This window comes from Phoenix dactylifera, chromosome 14 (assembly GCF_051530095.1).
Source record: "Phoenix dactylifera cultivar Ajwa chromosome 14, Ajwa_hap1_PhDact_Kaust_v1.1, whole genome shotgun sequence".
In the NCBI taxonomy this organism is placed as follows: Eukaryota; Viridiplantae; Streptophyta; class Magnoliopsida; order Arecales; family Arecaceae; genus Phoenix; species Phoenix dactylifera.
Genome location: NC_143203.1, coordinates 14,822,379 through 14,837,886, shown reverse-complemented (window position 1 = coordinate 14,837,886; position 15,508 = coordinate 14,822,379). Strand labels below are relative to the sequence as shown.

Genomic DNA, 15,508 nt, shown 5'->3' with positions numbered 1-15,508 from the left:
ATGATCTTGTGCCTAGCTAGCATTTCGTTGCAAAGGTTATCCTTTAAAAAAAGAGGAAAAAAAGAAAAACTTGGAATGCAAAATCTGATCTCCAAAAGCAAATACATAGATAATGTGTATCAAGTTGTATTATTAGAATCAAATGGAGAAAATATGGCCATCCGAATGTGTATCTTTATGGAACAAAATGTGGAATAGAACATGCCACTACCAACCCGGTCCATGTGGCCAAGGGTGGAATGCCCCACTAGATACCCTCTATTTTCCTTTCTTCTTTCTTTCTCTGTTTTCTTCTTTCTTTTTCTTCTTCCTTCTTTCCATTCTTTCTTTCCTTTTTCTTCTTCCTTCATATATACTTTCTTTTTCCTTTTTTCCCTTTCTTCTTTCTTTCCTCTTTTATCTTTCTTTCTTCCCTTCCTTCTTCCTTATTTCATTTCTTCCTTCCTTCCTTTCTTTCTTTTTTTTCTTATTCTTTCTCTTCTTTTATATCCTTTTTCTTATTTTCTTGCTTTCTCTCTTTCTTCTTTTTCTTCTTTTCTTTCCTCACATAAATGAGTTTCAAAATCCCACCCCTATCCTGATCCCATTTTCTCATAGTGATGAGATGGGACAACCAGGTTCGCCGGAATTTAAAACATTAGGTAACATTTTATTGCCCAGGGCAACCTTTAAGAGAACTTGAAAGGTGAAAATTAGATCCCAAGGAACAAAAAAATAGGTGCTTGTAGTTCTAGTTAAGCACATGCAAAAGCAACATATTACAAAAAATCACCAAAATGAACTTTTTCCAAATGAATGAACAATATAGACCATCACGCAGCCTCCATGAGTGATCCGTCGGTGAAGATGAACATCTCAAGGTATATGAGTTGTGATTTATTTGTCATGGAAATAAATACAAGTTGCTGACTACAAGGAGAATTAACAACAAAGTTTATCTTTAGTATACAAAATACAAGGGAAAAGGCTAACGAGCAGAAAAGGGAAATCAGAGCCTTACAACTCTGGAGGGTACCTACTGATCTGTATGCCCTGATTTCTGTATCTTTTGATTTTCAGTTTTTGGCTCCAAATATACCTAGTACTTGCTGATTATGCACCTCTCACATCTGAAGTTTGCTGTACAGAATTTCACCTGCATGCGTCAGGTGGAAGATGTGACAAGATAAATTACAGACATCGAAACAAGAAAATCTTTTCCTTCCATGCTACAATAGACCTCCAACCAAGATTTTGAGGATTGAAAGAGACCTGTCAATATAAGAGAAGCAAGCATACTTCATTAAACATCCTTAGAAAATCTCTGTATAAGTTACCATGGATGGAGATTGTGCTAGTGTTTTGGTAATAGACCTGTCAATACCATCAGATGTACACTTAATCGAATGATTGCCCAATAAGGATTCACACACTGATATGAATTAGTCAGAATTAGGCTTCATGTTTACACTTATGCTAGCTTTTTTTTTAAAAAAAAAAATCTCTGCCTCCTCCACAAGCAAACTATGTTTTTAATAGCTATTATTTACTGTCCATAACATTACGGACAGATGGTTCTTAAATTAATCCAGTTGATCAAAAGAAACAATGGGCCAAAGAACAAAAAAAAATGGACAAGGATTATTGAAATATCGAATAGTGAAACATACATCATAGAAAATCCCACACTGGAATAGCACAGTGCCCTTGATCACCACCCTGGCGGTCGAGCTGGGGATTGCTCCCGACAAATTGTAGGGCATGTATATCAGGAGCCGAGTAACCCTGCAACACATTCTCAAAAGATTATCCAGGTTAGTATAGTCAAGATATTTGAAACTGATACAATAAACCTAAAGGTTGACCACTGCCTGGTGACACTGCCTGACCAAGTAGTTACTCTTCAAATCATGTAAGAGAACACAGGCATTCACAAAGAAAATGGGCACAACTGAAAATAAAGAAAAAGGGAATGGAGAAAGAGCATGCAAACAGGGAGGTGGCGACACCTCTCAAGCAAAGGTACAGTGCAATAGAGCAATTTTACTAAACACAAGTTAATGAAACAAGGATATTATGTCAAGAACGTAATGACCTGAGTCAAGTGGGCACTGCCATGGAATGGTTGCTGCTGTAAAGCAGAAGCTGGAGAATCCTGCATTATATATAAATACATTAAAATCCAATGATAAAAAAAAATGTCCGATACATAGTTCAATCTACACTAACCTGACCAAATTGGGTCAAGGGATGAAAACCTTGGGTTGTGCCAAGTCCAAATTGATGAGCAGTTACATAAGGACCCTATGACCCAGAATACATAGAGTACTTAAACATTTAATACAATGTAAAGTATAATGTTAAAGTCCCATTTATCCAAGCAAACCAAAATTCACCTGCATAAAATGATTTGGTGCAAGGAACTGATTAGAAGGATTTCTTGGTTGAGAGGGAATCGTGTTTGGTACTACATGTGGTTCATTGTCCCTTGGTGCAACTTCCGCCTCCTCAGGTTGTCCTATGACCAATCATTTTATAAGCCAACTTAAAAGCCTACATGAACTTGTAAAAAAGGGATGAACATATAAAACTTTGCAAGATATACACAAACCTTTCCTGATTTTTTGCCTTTTGCTCATCTCCTGCTCACTTTGATGTCTGCGGCGTACACCTCCATTATTCCTCTTTCTCCCACTAACCTTTTGGGTTTCATTGTTTCTATCATGATGGACATCTCCACTCTCAATAAGATTATTATGTTGAACCCTTGGGGCATTATCAAGGGATGGTTTTTCAAGAAGCCTCGCTTGCAAAATTTGCTCAACTTGTTCAAGAAGCTGATCTGATTGGTTAACCATTAATGTAAATGTGTCCTCGTTCCCTGCAGCCCTTGCTGCAATTTTATATAATATCCGGCAAAGAGAGCTATAACGATTTAGTTGAGATGTTCTAGGGTCACCATCAAGCATAAAACCATGACTCCCTTTGATGCTTGCAGCTTTAGCATCCTTTTTCCACCTCTTTAAAATATATTGTGGTGGAAGCTCTTTAATATTTTTAAAATCAAGTACTTTCAGTGCATGACAACACTGAATCCCAACAGACTCGAACTTTCTGCAGCTACATATGACAGAACCATCTGATGAGTCAAACCTAAGAAAGTGCTCTTTAGTTTTATCCTTGACAGTAGCCTCATAATCAGACAATGTTCCAACCTCACCACAACTGTAAACCATGCAATCCATGAACAATTCAAACTCCCTTCTGAACATTTCAAACACTGCAGGTGTATATTCATTTGCAGCCTGCCACAACAACCTCAAAGGAGGTATTCTAGGAGTACCTTGATTTGCATGATAATCAGCTTGCACTTCTGCATATCGTCGCTCCTCTACTAACATCTCATATAGTTTAAAGAATTGTGATAGATCTTTTTCTGAGTATAAATATTCCTTTAGAACTGTACTTAAAGTGTCCTCTCGTAGTGTGCTTTTTATGTCTGCGCAGAATACATGCTGGCTATATGCCAAAGCCCATGTCTGCCTTTCCTCATATAGTTTAGTCAACCATTCATTATCTTTGAGATTGTATTTCTCTAGCATGGAGTTCCATGCTGCAAGGAACTCTTCCTCATCCTCAAAATCATAAATACATCGGCTGAAATCATGCACAAAAGTTTCAGAACCTTCAAATACACGGGCCAAGTGCTTGACAGCATTTTGGTATATTTGCCACACACAAAAATGATGCATTGTACCTGGACACACAGCAGCTATTGCATCGCTTATAGCTGCACATCGATCGGTCAATATTGTTTTTGGTTGTTTTCCACTCATTGCAGTTTTGAATGTCTCAAACAACCATTTAAAAGATCCCACAGTTTCATCATGCAGGAATGCTGCACCAAAGATAACAGTTTGCTTATGATGATTAATGCCAATGAATAGAGCAAATGGCCTACCATAATCATTTGCTCTATAGCTTGTGTCAAAACAAACCACATCACCAAAATAATGATAATCTATCATGGACTTTGCATCTGCCCAAAAGACATTTGTCATTTGATCATATTCATCAACTTGAATGGCATAATAGAAAGAAGGATTATCACCTTTCATCTTCTGTAAGTATTCCAACAAGGCTCCTGCATCTCCCACCTGCATGTCCTTTGCACGCTTCGCTCGCACATAATTTTTATATCCAGCAGGAATTAGACTAGCCTTTTGGCAACCTATAGGTTGAACCTTTGTTAACAGCTTCTGAGATTTTAACATCTGAATATCTAATGGGGCTGCAAGCTGATGGTTATGGTCAGACACAAATTCAGTCACACGATATTTACCGCTCAATGTGATTTTGATAGCCATCCGTGCAAGGCAACCAGTTCTTGTTTCTGGTCTAGGTCTCTTTGCCTCATTCTTTGGGCGAAATCCCTCTCTTGAACATACATACACCCTTGATCTAGTCAAATTTCTGGCAGATCTATCCCACCAACCTTTACGGACGCTGAAACCTACACTTCCAGCATACTTGACATAATACTCATAAGCTTTATCTTCATTTTCAAACACCATACCAACTATTGGCACTCCTCCAGCATTTGCAACTACTTCTTCAGGCAATTCTGGTTCTTCTTCTGCCCGTTCCTCCTGTCTATTCAAGGTCTAAAACAACTCATCAGGTTTAGGGAAAAAACATAAAGAGTTCACAAATAAAAAGCATTATATGAATGAAATATTAAGAAGCATTAATAAGATGACTGACGCAGAAAATCCCACTGCTGATACATCTAAAACAACTATTTAGGAACCTCTAAAATGCAACACACACTTAACAATTTATTAAACTGATGTACTAGTCAAAGTATCAATTATTTTTCCAGTACAATCAAGCTCCACAACAGTACATCAAAGACAATCACATGGATGAAATAAAAATACAGTAAAACATGGCATACACAGCAGACTTTAGAAAAATAACAATGTACCATAAAGAGTTACTCTACAGGATGCACTAGCTAACCATAAGGCCATTCCTCTATCTATGGTATACAGGCAAAGTCAATACAGGCGGAGTTGCAGATCTTGAGTGTACCATCTTGCATTTATCCAAGAAAAAGAAAAAGGCAGAAGGTTCATCTGAAGATGTTGGCCAGATTCATCTCATGATACACATTCAGATTATTAGGGTGTATTTTCTCCAGCAACTGAATGGAATGGCCAAGTTTGCCCAAATCAAACTTGTCTTCATTTATTTACAATTACAAGTTAGCAGAAAATTGATAGTTAAACACAAGCTAATTAATATGCATGGTGAGAATATGATGATTAACCAATAAAAAAAAGGGGAGTCCCAGAACAGACCCATTTCTTCCCATTCAAGCTGTGTAGAAGCTAAAGTGCAAGAAATTAAATATAACCATAACCGTAACTACCAAACCTTATCCCAACTATTTGGAGAAATAGCATGCTAGAGTCTAGAGGAAGGCTAGAAACTTCAGCCTTGTAATTAAGAGCCACGAGCTTTATCCCTAAACATAAGCATGTACAAGTAAATAAATATAAGAACAAGGTAAAAGAACTATATTCATGAATACAGTAGGAAAATGACAGGGTAATGGTCCTATTTAGAGGCCCATAAAGATATGGAACTGAATAAGAAAGACACTTTAGTATTAACTAGAACCCAGCACATGTGATGCATGTAGCAATATATAAGAGTAGAACCAACATGTGATGTACGTGATTAAGAAGGAAAAGAGGAGACATGGGAGCATAACTTATGGTACAGTGAGAGGGGGAAAAACTTGCACATGTATAGCTTTCTTTTTTCCTCTTCCCAGTGGCATTGAGACTCTAGATGTCCGCCTATAGATGGCAAATCAGCTATAAAAGTTAGGCTGCAGAAAGGAAATCAGCTACAAACAAAAAAGTTCAATCACATGGGCGCCTCTCATTAAAATAGTAGAAATGAAGTATTTGATGGATCTATGATCCCACCTAACATTGGCCAAAAAGAGGGATAGGCAAGGTATCACGGTTATGGGAAACAGTAAGATGGATAGAGCCATGACAATTGATTGAGAACAACTGTGAGCGCTGTAGAGATGTAAAGACAGAAAAAGAAGCACTCCAGGGTTTGGGTTATATTTACATTAGGTCATGGACAATGTGATGCACATGAAAGGAGGCATCAATGGCTGTGACCACCTTATATGATTAATTTTTTTCAACTGTTAATGTAGAGTAATAGATATTTCAACTGTTAATATAGAGTGATAGATACACTTACACTTAGCTAGTGTTATTTTTTAACCCTACTCTTTCAAAGGAAGAGTTGGAAGAAGTGGAGATGACAATGAAAAGAAACTTTCTTTTGGTCATCATATGACTAAATAGAAGATGCACATATGCATCATCATGATGGGGTAAAGCTGGAATGGAACCCAATATAATGTAAACTGAATCAAAGATCAACTCCATTACAGGCTAGATCTAATTTAAGATAAGATGTGAGTTCTATGTTGGATTGAAAGTTTTGAACTAATTTCTGATCTTTGTTCCTGAAAATCAGCAAGGAGAAACATTAGAATGTTCAAGTGGCAATTATACCAACAAAATGGAACAAACAAAGGGTTCCTCAAGCTCAGTAGGGAGACAAAATAAAGAAGAATAAATGGATGGAAATAGAAGTAAACCAGATTTATCATTAATTTCATAATAATTCAAAATTTTGGAGGCAGCCTTACCCATAAATACATAGTCCATGATAACTTCTTAATCCTACCAAAGATTGTTACTTGTCAAATCATCTAGGCAGAATGCCTAGACAGCTAGAGAAGTGTTTGAGGCTCTGAGTGACATAATTCCTAAAAATTATTAATTGTATGTATTTCATGTATAAAGAGTCAAATATAGTGCACAAAAAGGATAACAATGAATATCATATTGATAACTTGACTCAGCTTGACCTACTTGACTCAGCGGTTAGAGTATCGCTTTCATACGGCGAGAGTAATTAGTTCAAATCCAATAGTAGGTAAAACCCTGCCCTCGGTTCCCGGGATCACTAATCACTAACAGAATTGGAAGCTTTATCGGAACCAAAATCAACTTCGGCTATAGGATGGGAATTGTACCTGATGTCAAGTTCAGCTCAAGACGGTCGCTCAATTGCACCTTCGCGCACCATTCTTCTGAGCTGCTTAGCGAGCGTAGCCTCTCTTCGTCATTGAGAATTTCTTCTATTCTCGACCGACCCATTGGCCTTTGCCATCGCATTTTCTCTCTTTCGCGCTGCCTGCAGAACGTAGTGTAGTTCCTTTGTTCTTTTCCAAGCTTACAAGTAATCCAGATATGGAGATGGCGACTAGGGTTGCTGTTTCCATTTTTAGATACTTTCAAGATCACAATGGATCTACGATAAGATTGTTTATTTACAATTACAACGGAATGGTATACAAAGTCAACAGATCTCAACTAAGGAATAGTATTTAATGGCTACACAAACCGTTGAGGGTAGTTCTAAATAATAAATTTCTCCAACTATTTGTGTTATGAAATAATGAAATCTTTAATTTAACAAGTAATAACTTTTCTATTAAGCAATCTGAAGTATCTAAAACTAAATGGACTCAACTTCTTTCTCTCTTGCACATTTTTTTTTTTTTACTTAAAGATATAGCTAATTAAAAAATCGATGTTTTCAATAAATCAACAGCCTGAGATGAAGGCAGCCCCTAGGCAACGAGGGCACCAACCTAGGCACTTAGGCAACCGCCTTGCTTAAAGGCTTAGAAAGAAGCAGGAACATAGGCATTTGGGTCATCAAAGTGCCTAGGCAAGACCATTTAGTTGCTTGGGCAGCTACCCGTGACAACCTTGATCTTAAGAAACCCAAATTTGATCTAAACCATTGGTATAGCTAACCTAACCCTAGCCAATGTTACATGGACATGGACACGGACACAGGAATCACATTCTAATGCCCGAGTCTCTGACTCAGCAAGATGAAAAGGAAAAGATAGGGGATACGTAGAAAAAAATAAATAAACAAATTTAAATAGATTCTTTATAATATTATAAATAAAAATATTAAGTGGATTATTAAAACATAATATTAATAAGAATACTAATTGATTGGAAGAAATCATTTTCTTTTAAATTTCTATATTTCAAAAACTTTTGATCAAGATTCTTTGTTAATATTTCTATGTATATAAACATCACATAGAAAGTTACAAGCTGAAATACCACCCTCCTATTATTTCTTTACATCCGGAAATATGTAACCTTTTTTATTTTTAAAATAGAAAGATTTGTAATACTATGATATGAAAAGGATATATTGGCTTTTTCCTTAAACCTTTGCAGGCAATATAGGCTTTTGGCCATTAGAAACATCAAGATCCCTTCTAGACAAGGATATGGATTTGCATCGCATCATTTCTCTGTTCCCCTTCCCCATAGCAAGGAAAACAAGCGGCGAAGGAACCCTTCGATAGGGAAATAGAGGTGGGCGGCATCGATGTCACACTCTTTTGTTCATTCTCATCCCTTAAGCAACAATAGGGAAGCAGCCTTCTCTCTCTTGCCTATTGGATTTGGCAAGAAGCCATGTTGGACTCACCTTCAAGAAAGTCTAATTCTTCGCAACACCTAAAATCTTGAAAATGTCGCATGTGGTGCGTATTCCATGTGTTTCACATGTATCAGCTCAAGAATATGTGCCAACATGGCATTTCAAAGCCGGACTCGCATGTCCAAGTAACATTGATCCTATCCCTCAAACAAAAATATGACATTTTTATACCCCCAATCACATCACGAGACCTCCAAAATAAAATAATTTGGTCAAAACATGTCACTATGTGGACCTTGCATCTCCAGTAGACTTGTGTATTCAAGAAAAATTATAGTTGTGATTATACCTAAAATAAGGGGAAAATCCAAAAAAAGACATCCAAAATTCAATTTTAAACTTAAAGCTCATCTAATCCTAAACCATCTACTTTACATCATAAAAATGGCTCTATTAAAGAGCCTCGGCTCCTTAGCAAAAAAAAAAAAAAAGAGCCTCAGCTTTGACCTAACTAGATATGTGATGCTGGGAGGTCTTGAATGCACCCTTAAAATAAAAGAAATGAAGAGGATGCCGATGGAACCGATTGTGGTGAGGTAGAAACTGTACTCCGGCATGTACAACACGAGATGTCGGAGCTTAAACAACGGCAGCAACAAATCCATGCACTGATTAGCTTTCGATGAAGACGGACAGTTGCTGGAGGATGCACGATGGGTAGGTCTATCTCTTCCAAGACCGAATCACCATCTTGGACAGCTACTAAATACAACTCTCACATGCACCCACTAACAAACCCTACGAATCCACCCAAAGGGAGGAGAGAGAGAAAGAATAGAGAGGAAAGGTAGCCACAATTCACCAATTCAGTACCTCAATTACTCCAAGACACCTAGGAGCCCCCAAGGGTACTTATAGTACAATATAAACCCTAGGAACTTTTTCCAAGTTCGGCCTTCTCCAAGTCTAATATAATTCTAACTATTAAAATTTTTCAATAACATCAAAGATTTTCAAAAGGAAAGTTCACTAGCATCAGAACTTCCTAAAGTTTACAAACTTAAAATTTCCTAAATAGATAGTTGGTGCCCAATGTGGTACTCAAACCCACACATCACCAAGTCAAACCCTAGACGCTCCGGCATCACCATGTCTAGTAAGTCCTCAATAGAGAATTTTTAAGGATGGTACAAATTGTGCGTCATGATGTTCATCCCCAAATGATGGTACTGTCTCTTACCTTTTGCAATATGAATCTACTTCAAGTAACCTAATATATAAATTTTGAATCTATTATGAAAAATGTGGAGGAAAGTGGACCTTGATGTTTTAGAAACCGAACTGGACTAGCTAATTGAACCTCATGAACTGTCGATCAGCTAAGCCTGCAGTGCAAATTAACCCCTGAAACTTTTTTTATAATAATGTTATAGTTTATGAGAACTGCTCAGACTAACAGTTTAACCAATGACCGGTTAAACTGTTCTGATTTTCAATGAACTAGCTAGTTCTCTGTTGATACAAATCCTCACTTCTCACCAATTTTCAGGTACGGTTCTCCACATCACCTTGAGACAAGCCACTCTTCTCCATAACACCTCAACACCTTAGATCTTGAGGCCAACCTCAAGCCAAACCTCTCTTTTCCCCTCGAAATTCACTTGGCATGGTGGTGGCCAGCCAAGATAGTGAAAAAGGGAATATTGGATAGGCATCAAAGAGACTGTGAGTCCAACCCTCACTCCGTGACACCTTTCCTTCTATTTCTCATATGAGAATATGATGATTGGGAAGAGTGGTATAGCTTCATTTTGGGCTCTATAACCATAGAAAAAGAGAATATGTCTTCATTTTGTCATGCTTAGATGATTAGGTTGGGGCATTTTGGCAAAATTATCAGCATCAATGGGTCAAGGGTCTTGTTGGCGGAGGCCTGAGGGGCCGAGTCAACATTGGCGGAGGTCGGATTGGCCAAGTCAGTCCTACCGCTTGCCAGCGTGGATGCACCGGTTAGTAGGTGGGTTATACCCCAGGTGGGGTTCCTAAACCCATGGCTTGGTGTCGCTCAGTAGCCGACTCGAGGCGCTGGCTGGTGCGGTTTAAGGAAATAAAGTAGCGCCTTCACTATCAGCAGTCGCTTTTGGTGTAATGGTCAGTGCTTGATCCTAACAACTGGTATCAGAGCCAGAGGTCTCGAGTTCGAAACCCGGACATCGCGCTGGGAAGGGAAGATTATTGGCGGAGACCTGGGGGCCGAGTTAACGTTGGCGGAGGTCGGGTTAGCCGAGTCAGTCCTGCCGCCTGCCAGCGTGGATGCGCCGGTTAGTAGGTAGGTTATACCCCAGGTGGGGTCCCTGAACCCATGGCTTGGTGTCGCCCAGTAGCCGACTCGAGGCGCTGGCTGGTGCGGTTTAAGAAAATAAAGTAGCGCCTTCACTATCAGCGGTCGCTTTTGGTGTAATGGTCAGTGCTTGATCCTAACATGTCTCTAAGATGAGAATTGAGTTTTCTCTAACGAAGTTTAAAATGATGGCAAAGTAGCAATTTGGGAAGAGTGCAAGGGTAGAGTGTGAGGGTATATTTCGAGAGATGTAAGACTGGGAATTCAATGGATGAGAACTATGCATCCATAAAGAGATTGATAGGGGAAGGACTTACTGGTTTCTTCAATTTCTTCTTGAAAAAAGGGGTCCTTTGAACGAGAAGGTGGGCATATTAAGATCAGTATGTAAACAAACTTAGCATGTCACCTTATGACAATGTGTGAATTGCATGAGTATCAACATATGAAACTTCAACGATGCAGAAAATAAATACAAGAAACTCTTCGTGGTGCAATACAATACGAAATTCCTTTTTCATTTAACTATATATATCTCAACCGGACTCTGTTACATACTGTAATACTGAAAAAAGACGTCTCCAACAGCTTCTGAAGACAACACTAGAACTTTCCTATATTATTTGAGACCTATAGTAATAGATCTTTGATGATTATTACTTCAAGAGCTCTGCTGTTTACCCCAGCCCTATACAGCTGCAATCGTCCAGCAGCACCAGCAATTAGCTCAATCTCACTATGAGCAGGCACAAAATATACATGGCCCTCCATAACCATTTCTTCATCAATTGCAGATATCATGATATCATGCATTATCATTAAGTCATGTGTGAATGCAAAAAGCACTGAAAATTGCTATTAATGTGATGAGTATAAATTAGAAGTTTTTAATGTTTTTCACATACTTCTAATTATATGTTCTTATACTTTTATTAATAATTAATACGCCTATTATGTAATGATGATATCATAGTTCATTTCCAAACGATCTGACAGTTGAACTAGTGACCCTTACCCGGTCATTTTTCCAGTTCGAAGAACAATTCAGATTTTAAAGCAATGGCAGGCCTCACTTAGTCACTTATATTGTCACATGATTTTCACCTGACAAATAAAATGTCACATGGATACTCATGACATCAGCTTATAAATACAACTCAACTCAGAGCAATTTCTAAGATTAAAATGAAAAGAAACTTAAGCTCGAGAAGCTAAAAGTAAATCTTTGTATTCCTACAATCATTTGTAAAGAATCAGAGCAATATTCTGCCTTAAAGGAAATTGAAGCAACATATTTAAAGAGGCGAATCATGTTTTGTTGAGCACATTTAAAATTATGTATTACTGTTAGTAGGAATATTAAACTCACTTTTATGATACCTTATAAAGTTCGATCTCAAAGAAGAAAGAAACAACCATAACTTATCTTACACACAAAAGAAGTTATCATTACATATCGAATGATGATAATGATGGAAATATGGTCAATCATTTGTATTTCTACAGATCTTTGTCATCATATCTACATTTGATCCTTAAGAATAGACCAATATGATGACACGAAATAGACCATATGAGAGTAAAATAATTAATCTAGTAGTCATACATAAAGTTGAGATGTTAATATTTGTGAAATCACTTCCATACTTTGCCCATGATTATTTGATGCCTGATTAATTTAGCTGTCATTCCTCACTTGTATACGATAGTATAGACAGTCAAGTACCTTGTGTTAGTTTATGGCTTATCATTCCAAGATTTTCATTTGGTATATATTTTAAACCAACCACTGTTGCCTAATATCATTATCAGCAACAGCATGCAAATCCAAGAGGCTTCATAGTGTTTGGGACCTATTTAATGTGCCAAAATAGTCATTCTAATAAAGTTGACCATTCTTCAGTATAAAGCAATCTTGATTTCTATTTTTGCAAAGAAAAAGGGTTACCCACAAGCATGCTAACATGCAAATGCAAAGCAGGCACAACATTATATTAGGTACTCTTTGGCATGAATCATATGAAAGGTTTAAGAGATATGTAGGTGAGAAAGAGGCAGATGGTAAACATTTCTCTCAAATTTCAGATGCATAGCATACACTCTAGATTTAAGACTTCCAAAAGAACAAATATTACCTGCATCTCTTCTTTACTAAGAAATTTCCCTCCAGCACCTCGCTGCCTTCTTTCTGCCAAAGCTTGCCGGGAAGGAATCTGTAGAAATGCATACATGAGCTAGTCAAGTAAATAACAAAATTTTGACAAAACAGAGTTACATTCAATTGCATATTTAATAAGCATTCCTAAGATCTTGTAAAGAGAGAATCTAATCTTTATTCATTAAACCAAATTCTATACGACCAAGATTACTTTTTTCGCCCCCCTAATGCAGTGCATCTGTTCTCAATAGGCAGTAGGAAATTTCAGAAAGTACCTTAATGGATCTATCCACAACTTGTCTATTGCTCCTCTTCTGCATGTACTTGAGAATTATATCCCTCCTCTCCTCGTGGGTGTAACGTGACACTCGTATCCCAAGCTCTCTCAGCAACCGAGATTGAGCAGGATTCGATACCAAGGGTACCTTCCCACCATCCTGGCCCTTGCCCGCTACAGCTGAATCCTTTCTGGAATTGATCTCTGTTGCTAGTTCTTTTGGCGTCATATCCTTCTCCACGAAAACTGCTCCTTTTTTCAGCTGACCACTCTGGACCTCCCCTCCATGCTCATCACCAACTGCCCCTGCCTTCTCAGTCGAGCTCTCAACCTGGATTACCTCTACCACTTCACCATCTTTCTGAGCTTCTTCTGCATTTTTTTGGGCTCTCTTCTTATAAGGACCACGCTTTCTCTTCCTCGCAGCACCATCGGCAGCATTTCCATAAGGAGGATAACTCCCCTTCGAGCATAAGAACCTCTGCATGATCAAAATCCGATTACCCCTGGACCGCTTCCCGGAGCCCGTCTGTGCCTTGAACCCCATCTTCTCACCGTAAGTACTATAGTATGCCTTCGCCGCCGAGATGGAATCGAACTCCATGTCCAACCTCGGCATCAGCCCGCCGCCGGCGAGCGCTCCGGCGGGGTCCGGCGGCGGCTCGAGCGGGTGGGTGTGCTCCAACACGACTCTCGACACAGCCCACCTCCCGCTCTCCTTCCTTAACACCTCCATCATCGCCCGGCACCTCTCCTCCCCCGCCGCCCCGCCGCCGCCGCCGGCGGCGGCGGCCGCTGTGGCCCCTCCCTGCCGCATGTAGAGGTAGTTCCGCATGATGTAGGCCACCCGGAGGGCGTACTCGTTATAGAGCATCTTCCCGGCAGGCGGCGGGGCATCCTCCTTGGGATCAGCCGGCGGCGCGGCCAACTCGCCTGCATCGATTCCCGCCGGCTCTTGAGCTCTCTCCTCCGTTTCCGCTCTTTCTTCTGGAGGCCCCTCCTCGGTCTTCTCCTCCTCTTCCAGCTCCCCATCTCCTTCCTTCGGCTCACCATCCTTCTTCGCAGCCTCCTCCGTGATCTCGGAGATCAGCACCATGGAGGTGGAATTCGAGGGTAATCGAACGGAATCGAAACCCTAGCGTGAGAAAGATCTGAGCTTTTGGAAGCCTAGTAGAATTTGAGGGCGGGAAGGAAACGTTTTTTGGGGGGGAACCCTAGAGGGTGGCTCGTGATCGACGGGGAACTGCGGCAAGAGTTCGAGGGAGGGGGACGGTTGATTGCTTCGCCAGGGAGGCGGGGCGAGCGGGCGGCGGGGCGAGCTCAGGGCGGAGGAGCGGATCACGGTGGAACAAGCGAATTGTGTCGGGACGCGAGTGGAGCGGCGACACGTAGCCACGGAGGAGTGGGACCCACGGGAGTACGTTCTATCTTGGTGGCGTAACGAGGCACGTGAATTCGCGTACGTGTCGAGAGATGACTGGGTGACCGGTGCTGTGATCAGTTTTCGGTGGCCGGGGGAAGGAAGATGAGCCATTTGCCACGTCCACCAAGAATATCCCGAGATCTGCATGAACCCCTTGGTTTGGACACGAATTCGAAGAAAAAAACTGTTTGAATATTCCAAAAATTCTGCTGGGTTTGTCCGTTGGAGCGCTTATCAACCACCCATCTTTCAACCTAAATTATGGATTAAAAAAATAAAAATTTATGAGAATTTTTTCTTCTCTCTCTACAACCCAAAAGCTGAGACTAGCTCATAGAAATGCAAAGTCAGATAGATTAACAAGCTCGATTTTTGCATAATTTTCAGTCCAATTCTATATAAATATCCAAACAAACCTGCAGTCACAAGTTTACCCTAAGTTTCTGAATAGCTAAGTCTAAGACACATTTTGAAATGATGTAGATGATATATAGCATTTTACTTTGTACAATAAGGAGTAGCTAGACACGTCCAATTCATGAGCTCATGATAAATATATTGGAGCCATATAGATCTCTGACTCATCCAGCCGATCTTGATCAGCCCTAATATGATTAAACTCAATTTGAAGTCAATTTCAATCTTGAAAGTTGACATCAAGCTTGATTTACCAAGCGCTATTTTGAGTTTGGTTCCAATTTATTTTCAAACCAAGCTAAACATGAGTCTCATTAAAAAATTTAAATCGAG

The 15,508-nt window shown here is 39.5% G+C and overlaps 1 protein-coding gene across 3 annotated transcripts; it reads right to left on the bottom strand.

Moving 5' to 3' along the window:
* Nucleotides 1-841: 841 nt before the first annotated feature.
* Nucleotides 842-14,726, bottom strand: LOC103697432 (protein FAR1-RELATED SEQUENCE 7-like). Of its 3 annotated transcripts, none has more exons than XR_015973311.2 (8): nucleotides 13,334-14,726; nucleotides 13,036-13,113; nucleotides 2,591-4,643; nucleotides 2,376-2,497; nucleotides 2,209-2,283; nucleotides 2,075-2,134; nucleotides 1,252-1,764; nucleotides 842-1,135 (listed from the first exon to the last, which is right to left on the bottom strand). XR_015973311.2 is itself a non-coding variant. In XM_039121503.3 (8 exons), exons 1-7 carry the CDS (start codon nucleotides 14,429-14,431, stop codon nucleotides 1,651-1,653), a joined length of 3,600 nt encoding a protein of 1,199 aa, XP_038977431.3. In that variant the 5' UTR covers nucleotides 14,432-14,726; the 3' UTR covers nucleotides 842-1,135; nucleotide 1,650. The 3 variants fall into 3 exon arrangements, 2 of the variants coding, with proteins under 2 accessions (XP_038977431.3, XP_038977430.3); XM_039121503.3 differs by having other exon boundaries at nucleotides 1,650-1,764; XM_039121502.3 differs by having other exon boundaries at nucleotides 842-1,251; nucleotides 1,650-1,764; nucleotides 13,334-14,715.
* Between the last annotated feature and the right edge of the window lie 782 nt (nucleotides 14,727-15,508).

Bases quoted from the DNA above. Each gene is read 5' to 3' on its own strand.
- LOC103697432 (XM_039121503.3), bottom strand. From the start codon at position 14,431: ATGGTGCTGATCTCCGAGATCACGGAGGAGGCTGCGAAGAAGGATGGT. The intron at 2,284-2,375 runs GTGAATTTTGGT...TCTGGGTCATAG, and splicing joins CACCAAATCATTTTATGCAG to GGTCCTTATGTAACTGCTCA. The intron at 1,765-2,074 runs GTCATTACGTTC...AATGTGTTGCAG, and splicing joins GCAGTGCCCACTTGACTCAG to GGTTACTCGGCTCCTGATAT.